The sequence below is a fragment of the Hylobates moloch genome, unplaced genomic scaffold, assembly GCF_009828535.3.
Source record: "Hylobates moloch isolate HMO894 unplaced genomic scaffold, HMol_V3 SCAFFOLD_1, whole genome shotgun sequence".
NCBI lineage: Eukaryota > Metazoa > Chordata > Mammalia > Primates > Hylobatidae > Hylobates > Hylobates moloch.
Genome location: NW_026652276.1, coordinates 72,976,547 through 72,994,918, shown reverse-complemented (window position 1 = coordinate 72,994,918; position 18,372 = coordinate 72,976,547). Strand labels below are relative to the sequence as shown.

At 38.9% G+C, this 18,372-nt stretch overlaps 1 protein-coding gene across 4 annotated transcripts in view; it reads right to left on the bottom strand.

Moving 5' to 3' along the window:
- Positions 1-18,372, bottom strand: part of FASTKD1 (FAST kinase domains 1) — a 48,319-nt gene extending 29,947 nt beyond the window's left edge. For 2 of the 4 annotated variants that reach the window (XM_058441389.1, XM_058441396.1), the window contains exons 1-4: positions 16,153-18,372; positions 7,247-7,372; positions 4,651-5,049; positions 1,212-1,322 (exon numbers count right to left, since the gene is read on the bottom strand). In XM_058441389.1, the coding sequence (XP_058297372.1) occupies positions 1,212-1,322; positions 4,651-5,049; positions 7,247-7,372; positions 16,153-16,529 (1,013 nt within the window). In that variant the 5' untranslated portion in view covers positions 16,530-18,372. Of the gene's footprint in view, positions 1-1,211; positions 1,323-4,650; positions 5,050-7,246; positions 7,373-13,697; positions 13,767-16,152 lie in introns of all 4 variants that reach the window. The other 2 variants (XM_032755456.2, XM_058441388.1) reach the window with 2 other exon arrangements.

Genomic DNA, 18,372 nt, shown 5'->3' with positions numbered 1-18,372 from the left:
ATTGTTTGAGCCCAGGAGTTCAAGATCAGACTGGGCAAAATAGTAAGACTCTATCTCTACAAAAAATTTTAAAACTAAGAAAGAAAGAAAAGTAAGAAAACAAAAAGAAAAGAAAAAAATAAAAAGAGGGTCTTTATGCTCTCTATTTGACAAGGTTATGATGCTCTGCTTGAGTGTAATAGCACAAATAAAATGAAAAATGCTATAAACAATTGTCATTTCTACTTTGAAAAACAAACCAGCACTTTGGGAGGCTGGGGCGGATGGATTCCTTGAGCCCAGGAGTTGGAGACCAGCCTGGGTAACATGGCAAAACACCATCTCTACAAAAAATACAAAAATTGGTGGGCATGGCGACACGTGCCTGTAGTCCCAGGTACTCAGGAGGCTGAGATGGGAGGATCGATTAAGCCTGGGAGGTGGAGGGTGCAGTGAGTTGTGATGGCACCACTGCACTCTAGCCTCAGTAACAGAGCCATACCCTGTCTCAAAAAAAAAAAAAAAAAAAGGCCAGGCACAGTGACTCAACACTTTGGGATGCCGAAGTGAGTGGATCACTTGAGGTCAGGAGTTCAAGACCAGCCTGGAGGGCTGGGTGCAGTGGCTCATGCCTGTAATCCCAGCATTCTGGGAGGTCAAGGTGGGTGGATTACTTGAGGTCAGGAGCTCCAGACCAGCCTGGCCAACACAGTGAAACCCCGCTTCTACTAAAAATACAAAAATTAGCCAGGCGTGGTGGCAGACGCCTGTAATCCAGGCTACTCAGAAGGCTGAGACAGGAGAATCGCTTGAACCTGTCTGGGGCAGAGGTTGCAGTGAGCCGAGATGGCAACACTGCACTTAAGCCTGGGCGACAGAGCAAGACTCTGTCTCAAAAAAAAAAAAAAAAAATTAGCTGGGACATGGTGGTGGGCGCCTCAGGAGGCTGAGGCAGGAGAATCGCTTGAACCAGGGAGGCATAGGTTGCAGTAAGCAGAGATAGTGCCACTGCACTCCAGCCTGGGCAACAAAGTGAGACTCTGTCTCAAAAAAAAAAAAAAAAAAAAGAAAGAAAAGAAAAACAAAGTAGAACATAAACAGTGCCTTAAGCATTAATTCCTTATTTCTTCAAAACAACTGGTAGATTAAAGAAGAAAACCATTTTTCCTCAGAAAAAAATAGGTGCTTGTGAATGACAACAAACTTAACGTCATAAATTTCAGAAAAGATACCTTTCAATCAGACATGAATTTCTGCTTTCCATATCTCCCATTGCTCCCAACACTGCCAGGGCTTGCTCGCCAGTTAGGTCCTCTGACATCAATAACATAGTTGATTTAAGTCTAGAAGCAAAAAAAAAAAAGTTTTTGGTTGCAAAACTGAAAATCAGCTTGCAATTTTTTTTTTAATAACAGTTCTTGGGTAACAAATAGGAAAAAAAATATATAAACAAAAACTGAATCCAATATATAATTCTAGTGTTCTCCCCACATTACCCGAACATAAAATATTACTGAATGAAGAAAAATATATTGTCTTCTTCAATGAAATTCAGGCCTCAGTATAATCCATTCTTAAACTGTTTGAAAAATACAGATAAAAGATCTTTTAAGATTTTCAAATAATACAAGGTTATAATGTTTATAAAATACTATGATTCAGTGAAATTATTCAATACTAGAGAGCTAAGAAATGAACAATTGATATTCTGACAATTTCCCAATTGTTTTAAAACTGAATAGGAACATCTAGGAGTCAATAAACCTGCATATTATCAGAAATCTCATATACTAAGCACTTGATATAACAGTATAAACTGAAAATTAACAAAGATGGTCCATTTTGACTATGATTAGTTGTCATTTGAACTATCCAAAGTAGTGCAGTAATGTTAAGTACCATGATACATGTGTCTTTTAGAATCATTTAGAAAGCAAGCTCGAAACCTGACATCTGAGGATAGGATAAACTAATTGTCTATTCACACTGGATAACTCCATGCCATCCTTTCCACCAACCTTTTCAAAGGTTTCAAAACCAGTTTCTCCACAAATTTTTCCCAACCACTTCAGTCTATATTTTTCTCTCACTTCTGTCTGCTCACAGCACTATCCATATCACTAATTTTATTGTTTCTTCATAAACTATGTCGTTACAGTATTTACATATTTCAATTATAGCTATCCTCTCAATTGCAATATAAATTCCTTGAAGACAGACTCAGTTAAACCCAACTTTTCTACTGCTTTAGCACTGGGATTTCAACAGTACTTGGTGACAAAAAACGGTTCCAATAAAGTTTGTTCATGTATGTGTTTCTTCGTCTGTTTTGAGATGGAGTCTCATTCTGTTGCCCAGGCTGGAGTGCAGGGGCATGATCTCAGCTCACTGCAACCTCCGCCTCCCAGGTTCAAGCGATTCTCCTGCCTCAGCCTCCAGAGTAGCTGGGATTAGAGATGCCCACCATTGCACCTACCATCACTCCCAGCTAATTATTTTTTGTATTTTTTTGTTTGTTTTTTGAGACAGAGTTTCATTCTTGTTGCCCAGGCTGGAGTGCAATGGCGCAATCCTGGCTCACTGCAACCTCAGCCTCCCAGGTTCAAGCGATTCTCCTGCCTCAGCCTCCCAAGTAGCTGAGATTACAGGTGCCCACCACGACGCCCGGCTAATTTTTTGTATTTTTAGTAGAAACGGGGTTTCACCATGTTGGCCAGGCTGGTCTTGAACTCCTGACCTCAAGTGATCCAACCACCTCAGCCTCCCAAGGTGCTGGGATAACAGGCGTGAGCTACACCTGGCCCTTTTTTTTTTGTATTTTTAGTAGAGTCGGGGTTTCACCATGTTGGCCAGGCTGGTCTCAAACTCCTGACCTCAAGTGATATGCCAGCATTAGCCTCCCAAAGTGCTGGGATTACAAGTGTGAGCCACCGAGCTGGGCCCCAATAGTTTTTTTTTAATAATCACCTTGTTTCCATCTTGATATAGTCTTAAGATGTGCTCTTAAATTTTTTCATACAGTTCAAAGTATTTTTTTGGTTTTTTTTTTTTTGAGTCAGAGTTTCACTCTTGTTGCCCAGGCTGGAGTGTAATGGCATGATCTTGGCTTACTGCAACCTGCACCTCCTGGGTTCAAGAGATTCTCCTGCCTCAGCCTCCTGAGTAGCTGGGACTACAGGCACTGCCATCATGCCTGACTTATCTTGTATTTTTAGTAGAGACGGGGTTCCTCCATGTTGGTCTGGGTGGTCTTGAACTCCCGACCTCAGGTGATCCACCTGCCTTGGCCTCCCAAAGTGCTGGGATTACAGGCATGATCCACCACGCCCAGCCACAAAGTACTCTTAAAAGATAAAACTTTCTCCGTAAAGTTTTCCCTAACAGAGTAATGATACAGATTCCCCTATTGTGCAAGTCTTGGAACCCCTGCTTAAGTGAATCTACTAATCATACTTATGTGTTAGGACTATTATATAAAATTCTTATTTTTTTTCTTTTATTTTTTCTTTTGAGACAAGGTTTCATTCTGTGCCCAGGCTGGAATTCAATGGTGCAGTGTCAGTTCACTGCAGGCTCAACCTCCTTGGGCTCAGGTGAACCTCATGAGTAGCTGGGACTCTAGGTGGGCACCACCACATCGGCTAATTTTGTATTTTTTTGTACAGACAAGGTTTCACCATCTCACCTAGGCTGGTCTCAAATTCCTGGGATCCAGGGATCCATCTGCCTCGGCCTCCCAAAGTGATGGGATTAAAGGCGTGTAACGCCCTGCCCAGCTTGTAATTCTAAATATTTCATACAATTATGTGGGTGGGGGAAGGTTATGTCTAGTATAAATCCAGTCACATGGCCTAGGAAGAAAGACTCTTATCTATTAACCATATTTGTATGTTAATTTAGTATTTGCTCATCATTATATTTCAAATATTACTACCTACATCAATATCTAGCAAAATTGGAAATTCTGATGCGATTAAAGGTGTGCAACACCGTGCCCAGCTTGTAATTCTAAATATTTCATACAATTATGCTGGGTGGGGGAAGTTTATGTCTAGTATAAATCCAGTCACATGACCTAGGAAGAGAGAACCTTAACTATTAACAATACTTGTATGTTAATTTAATATTTGCTCATCATTATATTTCAAATATTACTACCTACATCAATATCTAACAAAACTGGAAATTCCTAAATGAGAGGCGCCACATAAAATTTGCTCAAACCTGACATGGGAACATATGCCAAGTGCATAATAAATGCTTTGATGATTATTGTGATGAAGACAGCAAAGCATAAAATGGCCCTCTGCTATGACTACCATAATTCTAAATATTCCACAGACTTACACTGGGTGGGGGAGTCTTATGTGTGTAAATCCAGTCGCGTAGCACAGAAAGGGAGAATAAAAACACATGGATTTTCCCCTCATTTTTTCTCACGTTGGCCCAGTAGCAGAGGTTTACCTTTTAGAACATGGCAACAGACTAAGAGTTTGAGATGTAAATTAGAATAATCAGAAAAAGAATCAAGGAGCAGAGCATAAGAAATTATTTTCCCTTCCACAACCTAATGGGGTGATATTTGTACCTTCCAGAGCTGCAAGGAGACCTAAGCTTGAAGGCTTCACATATTCACAACAAAAAAAGTAATGCATTTTAAATTGAACTTACTGTTTCTTTTCTTCAGGTCCTGCAATGGGTCCCAATGCTACAAACAATTTTACAAAGCTAGCAGGATGATTACACAGAGGAATCATTTCAGTTAGCTTCTTTTTAGCCATTATAATAAATTCAAAACTATTAAACTGTAGACATTTGTACACACTAAGTATTTTACTGATGGAATCCAAATCAAGGTGGTCCACATTACTTAAAAATACGTTATTACATCTTTCTAATAGTGGTTGATAATGATATCTAACATTTCGAAGAAACTCTGCTATTCTTTTTGCAACGTTGACCTCAGAAGAATCTATGGTGTCAAAAAGAAGTTCTGTTTTGTTCACTAGTTGTTGTTGAAACTGTCGTGATATTAAAGAAGATATGTTGACCATCAAGACAGACAAGGAACTGAAAAAGAAAAAAGATGCAAAGATTTTTACATCAATTAAGAATGATCAATCCTTTTATTTTTATTTATTTATTTATTTATTTGTAGAAACAGTCTTGCTATGTTGCCAGGGCTGGTCTCAAACTCCTGGGCTTAAGCAATCCTCTCACCTCAGCCTCCCAAAGTGCTGGGATTACAGGCATGAGCCACTGCATCCAGCCACATAAGTGTATGTTTAAAAAAAAAGGCAGGGGGTTGGGCATGGTAGCTCATGCCTATAATCCCAGAACTTTGGGAGGCCAAGGTGGGCAGATCACTTGTGGTCAGGAGTTCGAGACCAGCCTGGCAACATGGTGAAACCCCATCTCCACCAAAAATATAAAAATTAGCTGGACATGGTGGCGAGCACCTGTAATCCCAGCTACTCGGGAGGCTGAGGCAGGAAAATTGCTTGAACCCAGGAGGCAGAGGTTGCGTCACTGCACTCCAGTCAGGGCAACAGAGGGAGACTCCATCTCAAAAGAAGAAAAAAAAAAGGCAGGAAAGTAGGGTGGAGTGGGGCAAGAAAAGCAGAAAACTACTATAATTTAATTTTACCAAAGTGCTAATCACTTTGTAAATATGATAGAAAAAGCTGTATCTGAAACGCCAAAGACAATCATAGTACTGGATTATGAAGGTTAGCATTGACAGTAAGTAATCTTACGTTAAAAACAAAACAAACCCTCAAACCACTGGTATGAAAACCAGAGAAACTCCTCAAATGTTACTTTCAAATTAATAGTTCCTTGACATTCAGCAAATTTAATTATTAACTCTCCTTTATGAAACTAAAAAGAAAGTATTCCCAGATGGAAAGAATAAGAAAGACATAATTGTATGTAAAATTTGTGAATTTATTAATTTAATACAAATTAATTGCTTATTAATTTAATACAAATTAATTGCCTATTAATTTAATACAAATTAATTGCTTGTTAATTTAATACAAATTAATTGCTTGTTAATTTAATACGAATTAATTACTTGTTAATTTAATACAAATTAAGTACTTGTTAATTTAATACAAATTAAGTACTTGTTAATTTAATACAAATTAATTACTTGTTAATTTAATACAAATTAATTATTTATTAATTTATTTTTTGTTGCTGGTTTTTTTTTGGATTTTGTTGTCGTTGTTGTATTGAGTTTTGTTGCTGTTTTTGTTTTGTTTTTTGTTGTTGTTGTTGTTTTGAGACAGAGTCTTGCTCTGTTGCCCAGGCTGGAGTGCAGTGGCACAATCTCAGCTCACTGCAACCTCCACCTCCCAGGTTCAAGTAATTCTTGTGCCTCAGCCTCCCGAGTAGCTGGGATTACAGGCGCCCGCCACCATGCTCAGCTAATTTTTGTATTTTTTGTAGAGATGGGGTTTTCGCCATGTTGGCCAGGCTGGTCTCGAACTCCTGACATCAAGTGATCCATCCACTTCGGCCTCCCGAAGTGCTGGGATTACAGGTGTGAGCCACCACGCCTGGCCAGTGAATTCATACTTAATTTAAATACTTCTTGGGTTTACTTCATGATATAATAATAACATCCACTATCCATTACTGAGAAACTTCTATGTTCTAGATATTTATTCGGAGACCATTTTCAGGGGGTTTCTGACTGCCTTTGTTCAGAACTATCTTTTCAAGGATGTTTGCATAGCAAACGGCCTAGGAGAATAGAGATAATGTCTCCTGTTGGAGCAGAGTAGGCATGCTTTATTATAAAAGATTCAGGTTTCCTAAGCTCAGAGCTCCTTTCCTGGAACACAACCCATTATGGGAACGAGAGCTCAGGGAATCAACACAAGAAAATGCTGGTACTCTGCTACTGCTATTGCTATAAAAAACAAAGTCCTCTGTCTCTGACCTCGAAGTCTCAGGCCTTCCTACAGCACGTAGGAAAATGTGGCAGACAAACTTAGCTTGCAAATAAGGTAAAATCTCAGATCCTCCACAGACCCCAACAATATTGTATTACACTTTATGTACCTTATGTCTAATCCCCACAGCAACATTGCAAAGTAGCTATTACTATCCCTCTTTTGCAGATAAGGATAACAAACTTCCAAGAGCTTAGGTAAATTACCCTTAAGTCATACAAACTAAGAGTAGCAAATCTGACTGCATCCACATCCAAAGCCCAGGATCTTTCCATCACAACACAAGATTCCCTAAATAAATTTACCTTAAGTCCTGTGTGGTTTCCAAGTTTCTATGAACAATATCAGCTATTTTTCCCATTAATGGACTAAAATACAAATGCTGATCTGCTAGGCAAGAGGAAAATTCTGAGAGCAGTTTAATATCAAACCTATTAAAGGAAATATACAAAGGAGAACATTAGTATTTACTTTCACTTAAAACACATAATACCTAGTTATAAAATTAAAAGCAATCAAAATAGTAAATTACATAAAATTATTTTTTTCTAAAATGTTATTATTATAAAAGTAACAAATGGCAACAGTTAAAAAGTCAGATACTGTAGAAAGATTTTGAAAGGACGAAAATCACTAAAAATTATTAGAATTATGTACTTAATTTTTTCAGATGACAGAACAATTTTGACTCAAGGTTGCATATTAACAAATATAATGGCTGCTACTATAACAGTTCTATGAAGAACTCCAGAATTTTTTTAATAGGAGAAATGATCCAATTTCTTCCACAAGAAAATGGCAAGACAAAAGAGAGGAAAAAGGAACTGTACAGATTTTATGACTTTGAATTCACTAAAAAACAAGCATAAGAAAGTTCACAGCAACACATATGTAATAGCAAAACCCTGCAAAAAACCCAAATGTCCATCAAGAGTACAATGGATAAACTGCACATATTCATACAATAGAATAAAATTATGGAATCATACAACATAATGGATAAATCCTTAAAACATACTGAGCAAACTAAACTATAAGGGCACATACTATAGGATTCCATTTCTATGGAAACAATTTATGGTGTTAGAGGTCAAGATCCTTTTTGGGTGAAAGGACTAGAAGAGAACATGAAAAGAACTAATGATGTTGTTCCTGATCTTGGTGCTGTGACATAGAAGTGATCAGTATATTAAAATTCATCATGCTGTATGCTTATGACTAGTATAATTTTTATACATTATTTTTCTGTAAAGTTTACTTAAAAAGAAACAAAAAAATTTGAGATAGTAATTGTGAACCTTACTCAGAAACTGATTTAAACAAACTGCCTATAAAAATACCTTTATAAGACAATCAAGAAAATTTGAACACAGACAAGGTACTAGGTATTAAGGAAAATTTAAATTTAACTTTATCAATTTTATTATGTTTTTAAGACACAGTGTCTCACTATGTTGCCCAGGCTGGACTTGAACATCTAGGCTCAAGTGATCCTCCAACCTCAGCATTTTTATTAAAATTAAAAAAAAAAAAAATTTTTTGTGGGTACATAGTAGGTACATATATTTATGGGGTACATGAGGTATTTTGATACAAGCATGCAATGCAAAATAAACACATCATGAAAAATGGAGTATCCATTCCCTCAGGCATTTATCCTTTTTTTTTTTTTTTTTTGAGACGGACTCTCGCTCTGTCGCCCAGGCTGGAGTGCAGTGGCGCAATCTCGGCTCACTGCAAGCTCCGCCTCCCGGGTTCACGCCATTCTCCTGCCTCAGCCTCTCCGAGTAGCTGGGACTACAGGCACCCGCCACCACGCCTGGCTAATTTTTTTGTATTTTTAGTATAGACAGGGTTTCACCGTGGTCTCGATCTCCTGACCTCGTGATCCGCCCGCCTCGGCCACATTTATCCTTTGAGTTACAAACAATCCAATTACATTCTAAGTTACATTAAAATGTACAATTAAGTTATTATTGACTATAGTCACCCTGTTGTGCTGTCAAATAGTAGGTCTTATTCATTCTATTTTTTTTACCCATTAACCATCCCCACCTCCCCCACAATCGCCCATTACCCTTCCCAGCCTCTGGTAACTATCGTTCTGCTCTCTACGTCCATTAGTTCAATTGTTTTGATTTTTAGCTCCCACAAATGAGTGAGAGCATGCGACATTTATCTTTCTGTGCCTGGCTTATTTCACTTAAATAATAATCTCCAGTTCCACCCATGTTGCAAATGACAGGATATCATTTTTTTTACGGCTGAATATTACTCCATTGTATATATATACCACATTTTTCTTTCTTTTTTTTTTTTTTTTTTTTTTTGAGACAGAGTTTCACTCTTCTTGGCCAGGCTGGTGTGCAATGGCACGATCTCGGTTCACCACAACCTCCGCCTCCCAGGTTCAAACAATTCTCCTGCCTCAGCCTCCCGAGTAGCTGGGATTACAGGCATGCACCACCACGCCCAGCTAATTTTGTATTTTTAGTAGAGATGGGGTTTCTCCATGTTGAGGCTGGTCTCGAACTCCTGACCTCAGGTAATCCACCCGCCTCGGCCTCCGAAAGTGCTGGGGTACAGGTGTGAGCCACCGCGCCTCACCTTTTTTTTTTTTGTCTGTTTTTTTTGAGAGGGAGTCTCGCTCTGTCACCCAGGATGGAGTGCAGTGGCGCGATCTCAGCTCACTGTAAGTTCCGCCTCCCGAGTTCATGCCATTCTCCTGCCTCAGCCTCCCGAGCAGCTGGGACTATAAGCGCCTGCCACCACGCCCAGCTAATTTTTTGTATTTTTAGTAGAGACGGGGTTTCACCTTGTTAGCCAGGATGGTCTCGATCTCCTGACCTCGTGATCCGCCCGCCTTGGCCTCCCAACGTGCTGGGATTACAGACGTGAGCCACTGGGTCCGGCCACATTTTCTTTATCCATTCATCTGTTGATGGACACTTACGTTGCTTCCAAATCTTAGCTATTGTATACAGTGCTGCAATAAACGTAAGAGTACAGATATCTCTTCAATATACTGATTTCCTGTCTTTTGGGTATATACCCAGGCAGTGGGATTACTGGATCACATGCTAGCTCAATATTTAGTTTTTGGGGGAACCTCCAAACTGTTCTCCATAGAGCTTATACTAATTTACGTTCCCAAAAACAGTGTGCAGGGTTCCCTTTTCTCCACATCCTTGCCAGCGTTTGTTATGGCATGTCTTTTGGATATAAGCCATTTTAACTGTGGTGAGATGATGTCTCATTGTAGTTTTGATTTGCATTTTTCTGATATTGAGCACATTTTCATATGCCTGCTTGCCATTTGCACGTCATCTTTTGAGAACTCTCTACTCAAATCTTTTGCCCATTTTTTGATCGGATTATTAGACTTTTTCCTAATTAGAGTTGTTTGAGCTCCTTATATATTCTGGTTATTAATCCCTTGTCAGATGGGTAGTGTGCCAAAATTTTCTACCCTTCTGTGTACTCTCGCTTCACTTTGTTGATTGTATCCTTTGCTGTGCCACCTCACCCTTCTGAGTAGCTGAAACAACAAGCATGTGCCACCATGCCCAGCTGGTTCTGTATTTTTAAAAAGTCCTTAGAGAAACATACTGAGGTATTTAAAGATGAAATGATATCATTATTTAAAATATACTGAAGTATACTGAGAGTGGGAGGTGATATAGCTAAAACAAGACTGGCTATATGTTGACAATTGTTGAAGCTGGAGGATGGGTACATGGGAATTCGTTGTACTACCCTTTCTCCTTTTGTAAATGATAAAAATCTTCTATAATAAAAAGTTTTTTTAAAAAAACTTGGATTTCTTGGGAGGCCAAGGTGGGAGGATTCCTTGAGCCCAGGAGTTCAAGACCAAACCTGGCAACATGGTGAAACCCCATCTCTACTAAAAATATAAAAATTAGCTGGGCGTGGTGGCATGCACCTGTGGTCCCAGAAACTTGGGAGGCTGAGATAGGAGGATGGCTTGAGCCTGGAAGTCTGAGGCTGCAGTGAGCCCTGGTTGTACCACTGTACTCCACCCTGGGTAACAGAGCCAGACCCTATCTCAAAAGAAAAAAATATATATGGATTTCAAATACATGTTAATTATCCTTGCCATGATTCATCATATACTACTAATCCAGAATAATCTATCCCATTTAAATAACTACAAATTATATTTACAAAACGGGCTGGGCACAGTGGCTCATGCCTGTAATCCCAGCACTTTGGGAGGCCCAGGTGGGCAGATCAGGAGGTCAGGAGTTTGAGGCCAGCCTGGCCAATATGGTGAAACCCTGTCTCTACTAAAAATACAAAAATTAGCTAGGTGTGGTGGCAGGTGCCTGTAGTCCCAGCTACTTGGGAGGTTGAGGCGGGAGAATCGCTTGAACCCAGGAGGCAGAGCTTGCAGTGAGCCGAGATCACACCACTACACTCCAGCCTGGGCAACACAGTGAGACTCTGTCTCAAAAAAAAAAAAAAATTATATTTATAAAACGTAAGTTCATAGATATTTTAGCAAGATCATTGTACTTCTGAGTTATTTTGAAATAAAGAAAAATTTAAAAGAAATGCTTGACTCACTATAAAATACAATCATACATGTAATTTAATTAATACAGTAATTGTAAAACACAAGAGACCACCTATTTTACAAGTGATTTGTTCAAGCTGCATAATACATATAATGCATCCTTGCTTTGAAGAGAAATAAAATGTTGTGACCTATTATCAACAAATCTAACCCCAAAGATCCAGTAAATAGATAATTTGTACTGTTAGCAAAAGGAATAAGATTATTCTGCTTATAATATAGTTATAGGTAGAGAGTATAAAAGAAGACAGATGGGTTTAGCTAATAAGATTAACTTAAAATCACAACTTAGTAGATTAATACAGAATTTCTAAATCTAGAGAACTGTTCTGTCCCTTAATTTAATCCAGCCCATGTAATAAAGGCCTACAGAGTTTACCAATATATAAGTATTTATTATGGTTTAAGCTTTAAGAGGAAATATGTTAAAAATATTTTAAAAATCAGAATGGTCGCTCCTCTCTGTCTACAAATAAATGGCCTGTTGTTTCTCCTTCATCTTAGTCAAGCCTTTCCTGTCTGGTTTCTATTTGATTTAGAGGGAGAGTTGCTCTGTAGTTTTTAATATCCTCGTATCTCTTCCTCACCCTGATTTTTTTCTTTCCTCCCTAACATTTGCCTTATTCCACTAACAATAGACTACAATCATCCAGAATTCCTGGAGTAAAAAATTCAAAGTTTGGCCGGGCGCGGTGGCTCACGCTTGTAATCCCAGCACTTTGGGAGGCTGAGGCGGGCGGATCACGAGATCAGGAGATCGAGACCACGGTGAAACCCCGTCTCTACTAAAAATACAAAAAATTAGCGGGGCGTGGTGGCGGGCGCCTGTAGTCCCAGCTACTCGGAGAGGCTGAGGCAGGAGAATGGCGGGGTGAGAGCGCGAGACTCCGTCTCCAAAAAAAAAAAAAAATTCAAAGTTTTCAGAAATAGATGAAGATTTCCCAAAATGAGTCTGCTGTTATCTCAGCCCTTTTATAAATAAAGAGCTTCTGATATATAATTAGAGAATAAATTTCTCTATACTCACAAGATTTCCCATTTTTCTGAATGATTATCAAGTATGGCAACATCCTAAAAATACAGCTGTGTACAGTATAGGAAATAGATCTGAATTAATACTGTCCACAGCAGTGGACCTGAAACTCACTTTCTTTAAAAAGCTTCTAAGTCACCTATAAGCTCTGGTCATTGCCTCTCCATAAAAATGGAGTAACAGACAAGTAGCTACAGATGCTCCTAAACAGTGTTAAATGGCCTTCCTCTCTACTAAACTAGGGTCTCTTTTTTTCTCCTTTCCTGGCTCCTGCACTTCTAGGTTTTTATTGACAGCCAATTAATCAAGAATCTTTCCTTTCTCAAGTATTCTTCTAGAAAAGAAGATTCAAAAAGGCTAGTTCATGAATAGCTGTGACTCTATCTTATTTATATTTCAACTAATTACATATGTGGAAAAGTATACTATTCCCCACTCTTAAAGAGGAAAAATATGAAATACTTTTCTCTCTTAAAGAATACACAGCCAGGCATGGTGGCTCATGCATATAACCCCAGCACTTTGTGAGGCCAAGGAGGAAGGATTGCTTGAGCCCAAGAGTTCAAAACCAGCCTAGGCAACATGCCAAGACCCTGTCTTTTAAAAAAAAAAAAAAGGAGAGAGAGAGAAAAAAAAAGAAAGAAAGAAAAGAAAAAAGAAAAGACATGGCTGGGAGCGGTGGCTCACACCTATAATCCCAGCACTTTGGGAGACTGAGGTGGGTGGATCATGAGGTCAGGAGTTCAAGACCAGCCTGGCCAAGATGGTGAAACCCTATCTCTACTAAAAATACAATTAGCCCGGAGTGGTGGTAGGTGCCTATAATCCCAGCCACTTAGGAGGCTGAGGCAGAGAATTGCTTGAACCCAGAAGGCGGAGGTTGCAGTGAGCTGAGACCATGCCACTGCACTCCAGCCTAGGCAACACAGTGAGACTCTATCTCAAAAAAAAAAAAAAAAAAAAAATACATTACACAATCAAAAACTTTAAAACTAAACTGAGTTTAAATACATTTTTTTCAATGAAGCTTGACAGGCATCAGCTCCTGTTCTTTTCCTTCAAGATTTCACTCTGTTAACCCGGAAAAGGATAACCCTGACCTTCAAGATGAACCCAGGATACTTGCCTTTCTAGCCTTCTCCACGCTTCTGTAACTAGTGCTTCAACTAGCGGGTCGTGGGCCTCACCAGCAAACCTTAATAAAAAAGAAAGAATCCTCCATACATAATCATTTTAAAATCATTAAAAACATATGCAATACGAATTATAATGCAAAAGTGAAACTCAAGTTACTTTCCTCTTATATAGGCAGTCCTTATTTCTGGTCCACTCTTATTTCAGTATTCTGATTTTTTGGTACAGCCTAATAAACATCTATACTTTATCCCATGCCCTCTCACCCTTTTATCTGCTTATTTCAATACCCATGCCACTGACCAATGATAATGTTCAACAATATATTTATGTTAAAAGTACATATAATATGTCTTTGTTCTGATTTAAATACTTTTGGTCAGGCATGGTAACTCACACCTGTAATCCCAGCACTTTAGGAGGCTGAGGCGGGTGGATCACTTAAGGTCAGGAGTTCGAGACCAGCCTGGGCAACATGGTGAAACCCTGTCTCTACTAAAAATACAAAAATTAGCCAGGCGTGGGGGCATGTGCCTTTAATCCCAGCTACTCAGGAGGCTAAGGCAGGAGAATTGCTTGAACCCTGGAGGTAGAGGTTGCAGAGAGCTGAAACTGCACCACTGCACTCCAGCCTCGGTGACAGAGTGAGACTCCACCTCATAAATAAATAAATAAAATATTTTTATAAGAAAATGTTTGTAAAAAAATTAAAAAGCTAATAGTCACCAATCACCTTATTCATAAAACTTTAGGCATCCCCTTCAAGTATCTCAGAGAAAACAACTTTGTAACCTGAGAAAGACCACCAAAAAACATGGAATCATCCTTTTTTAGTTTAACATCAATCCCCAATATAAGCCTTAAGCCCCTTTCCTATAAATGCTAATTCTCTTACAAAAACAACTTACATGTCTCTAACTTACGTAATGCTGATATTTACAGCCATTTAAATACCCCTTGAAGGTTGGGTCATCATGTGAGAAAACTGCTCTTTTTCATCAATGAGACTAATAAACAGATTAGGTGTAACTTTTTTGTGTTTTTCACCCTTGTACAACTGCTGAAGTCTTCATTCAGGGAACCCAGTTCTTTTGAAGGCTGGATTTCCTTGCAAACAACATATTTCTTTTTATTTTTTTTCCTTTTTTCTTTGCTCTCTTCATTTGTTTTTTCTTCACAAATCCCAAAACTGGAATGTAATATTTCTTAACATTTATCTCTGAGTTTTTCCATTGACACCAAGGAAGCCCTTTTTTACGTAACACCTATCAACCATCCACATAATTTGTACAATATTGTTATAAAATATAAATGAATCTACAAAATCATTTTATTTCTTTTTCCTTTTAAGGGCTATTGTTGAGAAACAACCTATTGTACCAATACCCCCTAGAAAACATATCTGCCATCCATTTAATTATAATAACGAGATTGCAAACAAGTTATCACAGACACAATTTACTAATTGCTGATTGTTATTAGGCTTTTTTTTTTTTTTTTGGAGACAGCGTCTCGCTCTGTCGCCCAGAATGGAGTAGAGTGGCATGATCTTGGCTCACTGCAACCTCTACCACGTGGATTCAAGAGATTCTCCTGCCTCAGCCTCCCAAGTAGCTGGGATTACAGGTGCCTGCCATCACGCCCAGCTAATTTTTGTATTTTTAGTAGAGGCAGGGTTTCACCATGTTGGCCAGGCTGGTCTTGAACTCCTAACCTCAGGTGATCCACCCACCTCAGCCTCCCAAAGTGCTGGGATTACAAGCGTGAGTCACCACACCCGACTGGCATTAATCTTAAATCTAACTGCTTACCTACTATATCCTCATCTGCAGCCAACCACATTTTCACAAAATTCCACAATAATCCAATTTCAAATGCCCACAGTTAACAATAGTATTACAGTTGTTGAAGGAGAATTGCTTGAACCCCGGGAGGCGGAGGTTGCAGTGAGCCAAGATTGTGCCACTGCACTCCAGCCTGGTGACAGAGCAAGACTCCGTCTCAAAACAAAACAAAAAAATTAGATTATCAGGAAAACTGGCGAAAAAAATTATTTTTCACTTTAAAGAGATTTTTAGGCCTGGCGCAGTGGCTCACGCCTGTAATCCCAGCACTTTGGGAGGCTGAGGCGTGTGGATCACAAGGTCAGGAGACAGAGACCATCCTGGCTAACATGGTGAAACCCCGTCTCTACTAAAAATACAAAAAAATTAGCCAGGCATGGTGGCAGGCGCCTGTAGTCCCAGCGACTCGGAAGGCTGAGGCGGGAGAATCGTGTGAACCTGGGAGGCAGAGCTTGCAGTGAGATGAGATTATGCCACTGCACTCCAGCCTGGGCGACAGAGACTCCTCAAAAAAAATAAATAAAATAAAAATAAAGAGATTTTTAGAAAATTAAAATGTAAACTATATAATCATTCCATAAAATATAAAAGTAAATTACTTACTGTTGTGTGACGTATAACACATTCACCAGGGTATCGTCATTCATTAATTTGAATTTATTTGTAGCTAAATTATGAAGAGTAAGAAATTGAGGATGGTCTCTGACACACTCAACATTTTTTAACAGGCCGGTCTTCTGCTTTTGAAGCTTCCAAAGCATATCAAATGCACATCCCACTTGCTTTTCTGAAAGTATGGCTTTGTTTCTTTCAATAAAATCAAATATTTGCTCCTCATCTGTACACTTATTCATCTGAATAATTAGTGGTTCACAACTGATGGGTCGAAATTGAAACACTCTCCAGGAGAATGGACAAATAGCTCTTAGACGAAGCATATTTGTAACCAATAAGTGTAGGAAAACAGGTGTTTTTTTCATTTATATCACAACTTTTCTTAGGTAAACAAAACCGTCTGCAACCAGTCGTCAGGTGCAATAAGCAGGGATACAAATAACAGTTTTTCCTTCATGTATTTTGCTTCCATTACAATGACTGTAAACCCAGTCCAATGTACAGCTTCTATAAAAGAATTGGTTTAACATGGTTATGCTTACGTCATTAATATCAAAATGATTCCAAAATTCAAATTAAAGTAATACATTTTTTCTGCATTAACCAAAGGCTTTTTCTTAGTCTAAACCAGATAGCAGAATTTGATCCAAAAATAAATGTCCAGGAAAAGGGGCTTCTTTCTGCACCCTATTTTAAGTGTTTTAAATCTGACATTTACATAAAGTTTTCAAATTTACCATAAAAGGGAAAAAAAAAAGCCCACAAACTCAGAGCTGTCTTTTCAAAAAAGAGGAAAATTGTTTAAAATAAATAATCACCTCCAAAGTTTCTAAAAAGTGTAGGCATTAATTCACAGCCATATATATTTACACATACATATATATATACTTTTTTTTTAAATTTTTCAGAAGTATGGTCTCTGGTTTATTTGCTTTCAAGATAATTTCTTGCCCCTTTTTCTTGTGCCCTTAAAGAGCTCAAATAATTCCTTTCTTTAGAAAATAAATAAATAAAAGAAGTCATACAATTTAATCATTACCGGCCTTGGATAGGTTTTAACCAATAAACGACACAATTAAAGCACCAATCAAGAAATACTAAGAAATTAAGTAATGTTTCAAGTCATGCTGAAACAATAAAAGAACTAAAGATAATTATGAAAAAGAATAATTTGTTTTAAAAATATGCTATAAATGTTTACATTTATAATTGAGAAGTAATGGTTGGAAAAGCGGGGACTAAAGTCATATAATCTAATACTTCTGCAACATGTTACCATTTACAAAGAACGTTTGAAACACATTATCTCATTAAATCCCCTCAGCCAACCTTCCAGGTCGATATTATTTCCATTTTACAGATAAGGAAAAATAGGTTCAAAAAGGTTTAAAAAAATTGTTCTAGTACTAGTGAAGCAGGGACTACAACTCAGTTCTTTCCACTTGAACAGCCTCATTACACAAACAAATCAACACTGTATCACTAAAAGCATGTCTCAGACCCCTCTCTACGGCTATGCCAAACAGTCTGTTCACAAGAAAAAATGACGCGACAGTACAGGCTATTTTGTGGCAAGCAGTACAGCATCCTGACCTAAGCTGACCTGGTCACACACCTGCACAAGAAAACCCTGCACAAATCAAAGGTATCCTCAACATACTATATCCATCCACTGAGCTGCTCAAAGTGGAGACAGCTCAATGGTTAGCATAGAAAGGTGTCGAGTCCCCAGCTTTGCCCCAGCTGAATGACCTTAAGGAAGGAACTTAACTACAGGAGGGGCCTTGGGACCCTAAGGGGTATCTTCTGTGCCGGGCATACAGGAGAGCTGAGCAAATGAGTGAATGAATGGGGTCTCAGCCCTGCCCTAGTCCATCCGCACTTCGGAGAACCCAATATCCCAAAGGGAGCCTCTGTATCTCAACCGAACCCTATGTCCCCAGCCCGAAAACGTGCTGGGAGGGAAAAGAAAAACAGCCGCTGCCACACGGTCCCGACTTGCCAGCAAGGTTTTCCCTCAGCGCGCCGGAAATTTTCTGGAGGATCCTGGGGTTATGAAAGCTCAGAAGTCAGGGTTATTCCTGGTCCCAACACGGAATGCAACAGGCTCGGATGTCTCGCCCAACCCTCATATCTCAGGGTTTATAACCTTTCTTCGAGAGACCTGACCTTTCCCATGAGACCTTGCCCCCAAACCAAGAAAAAATG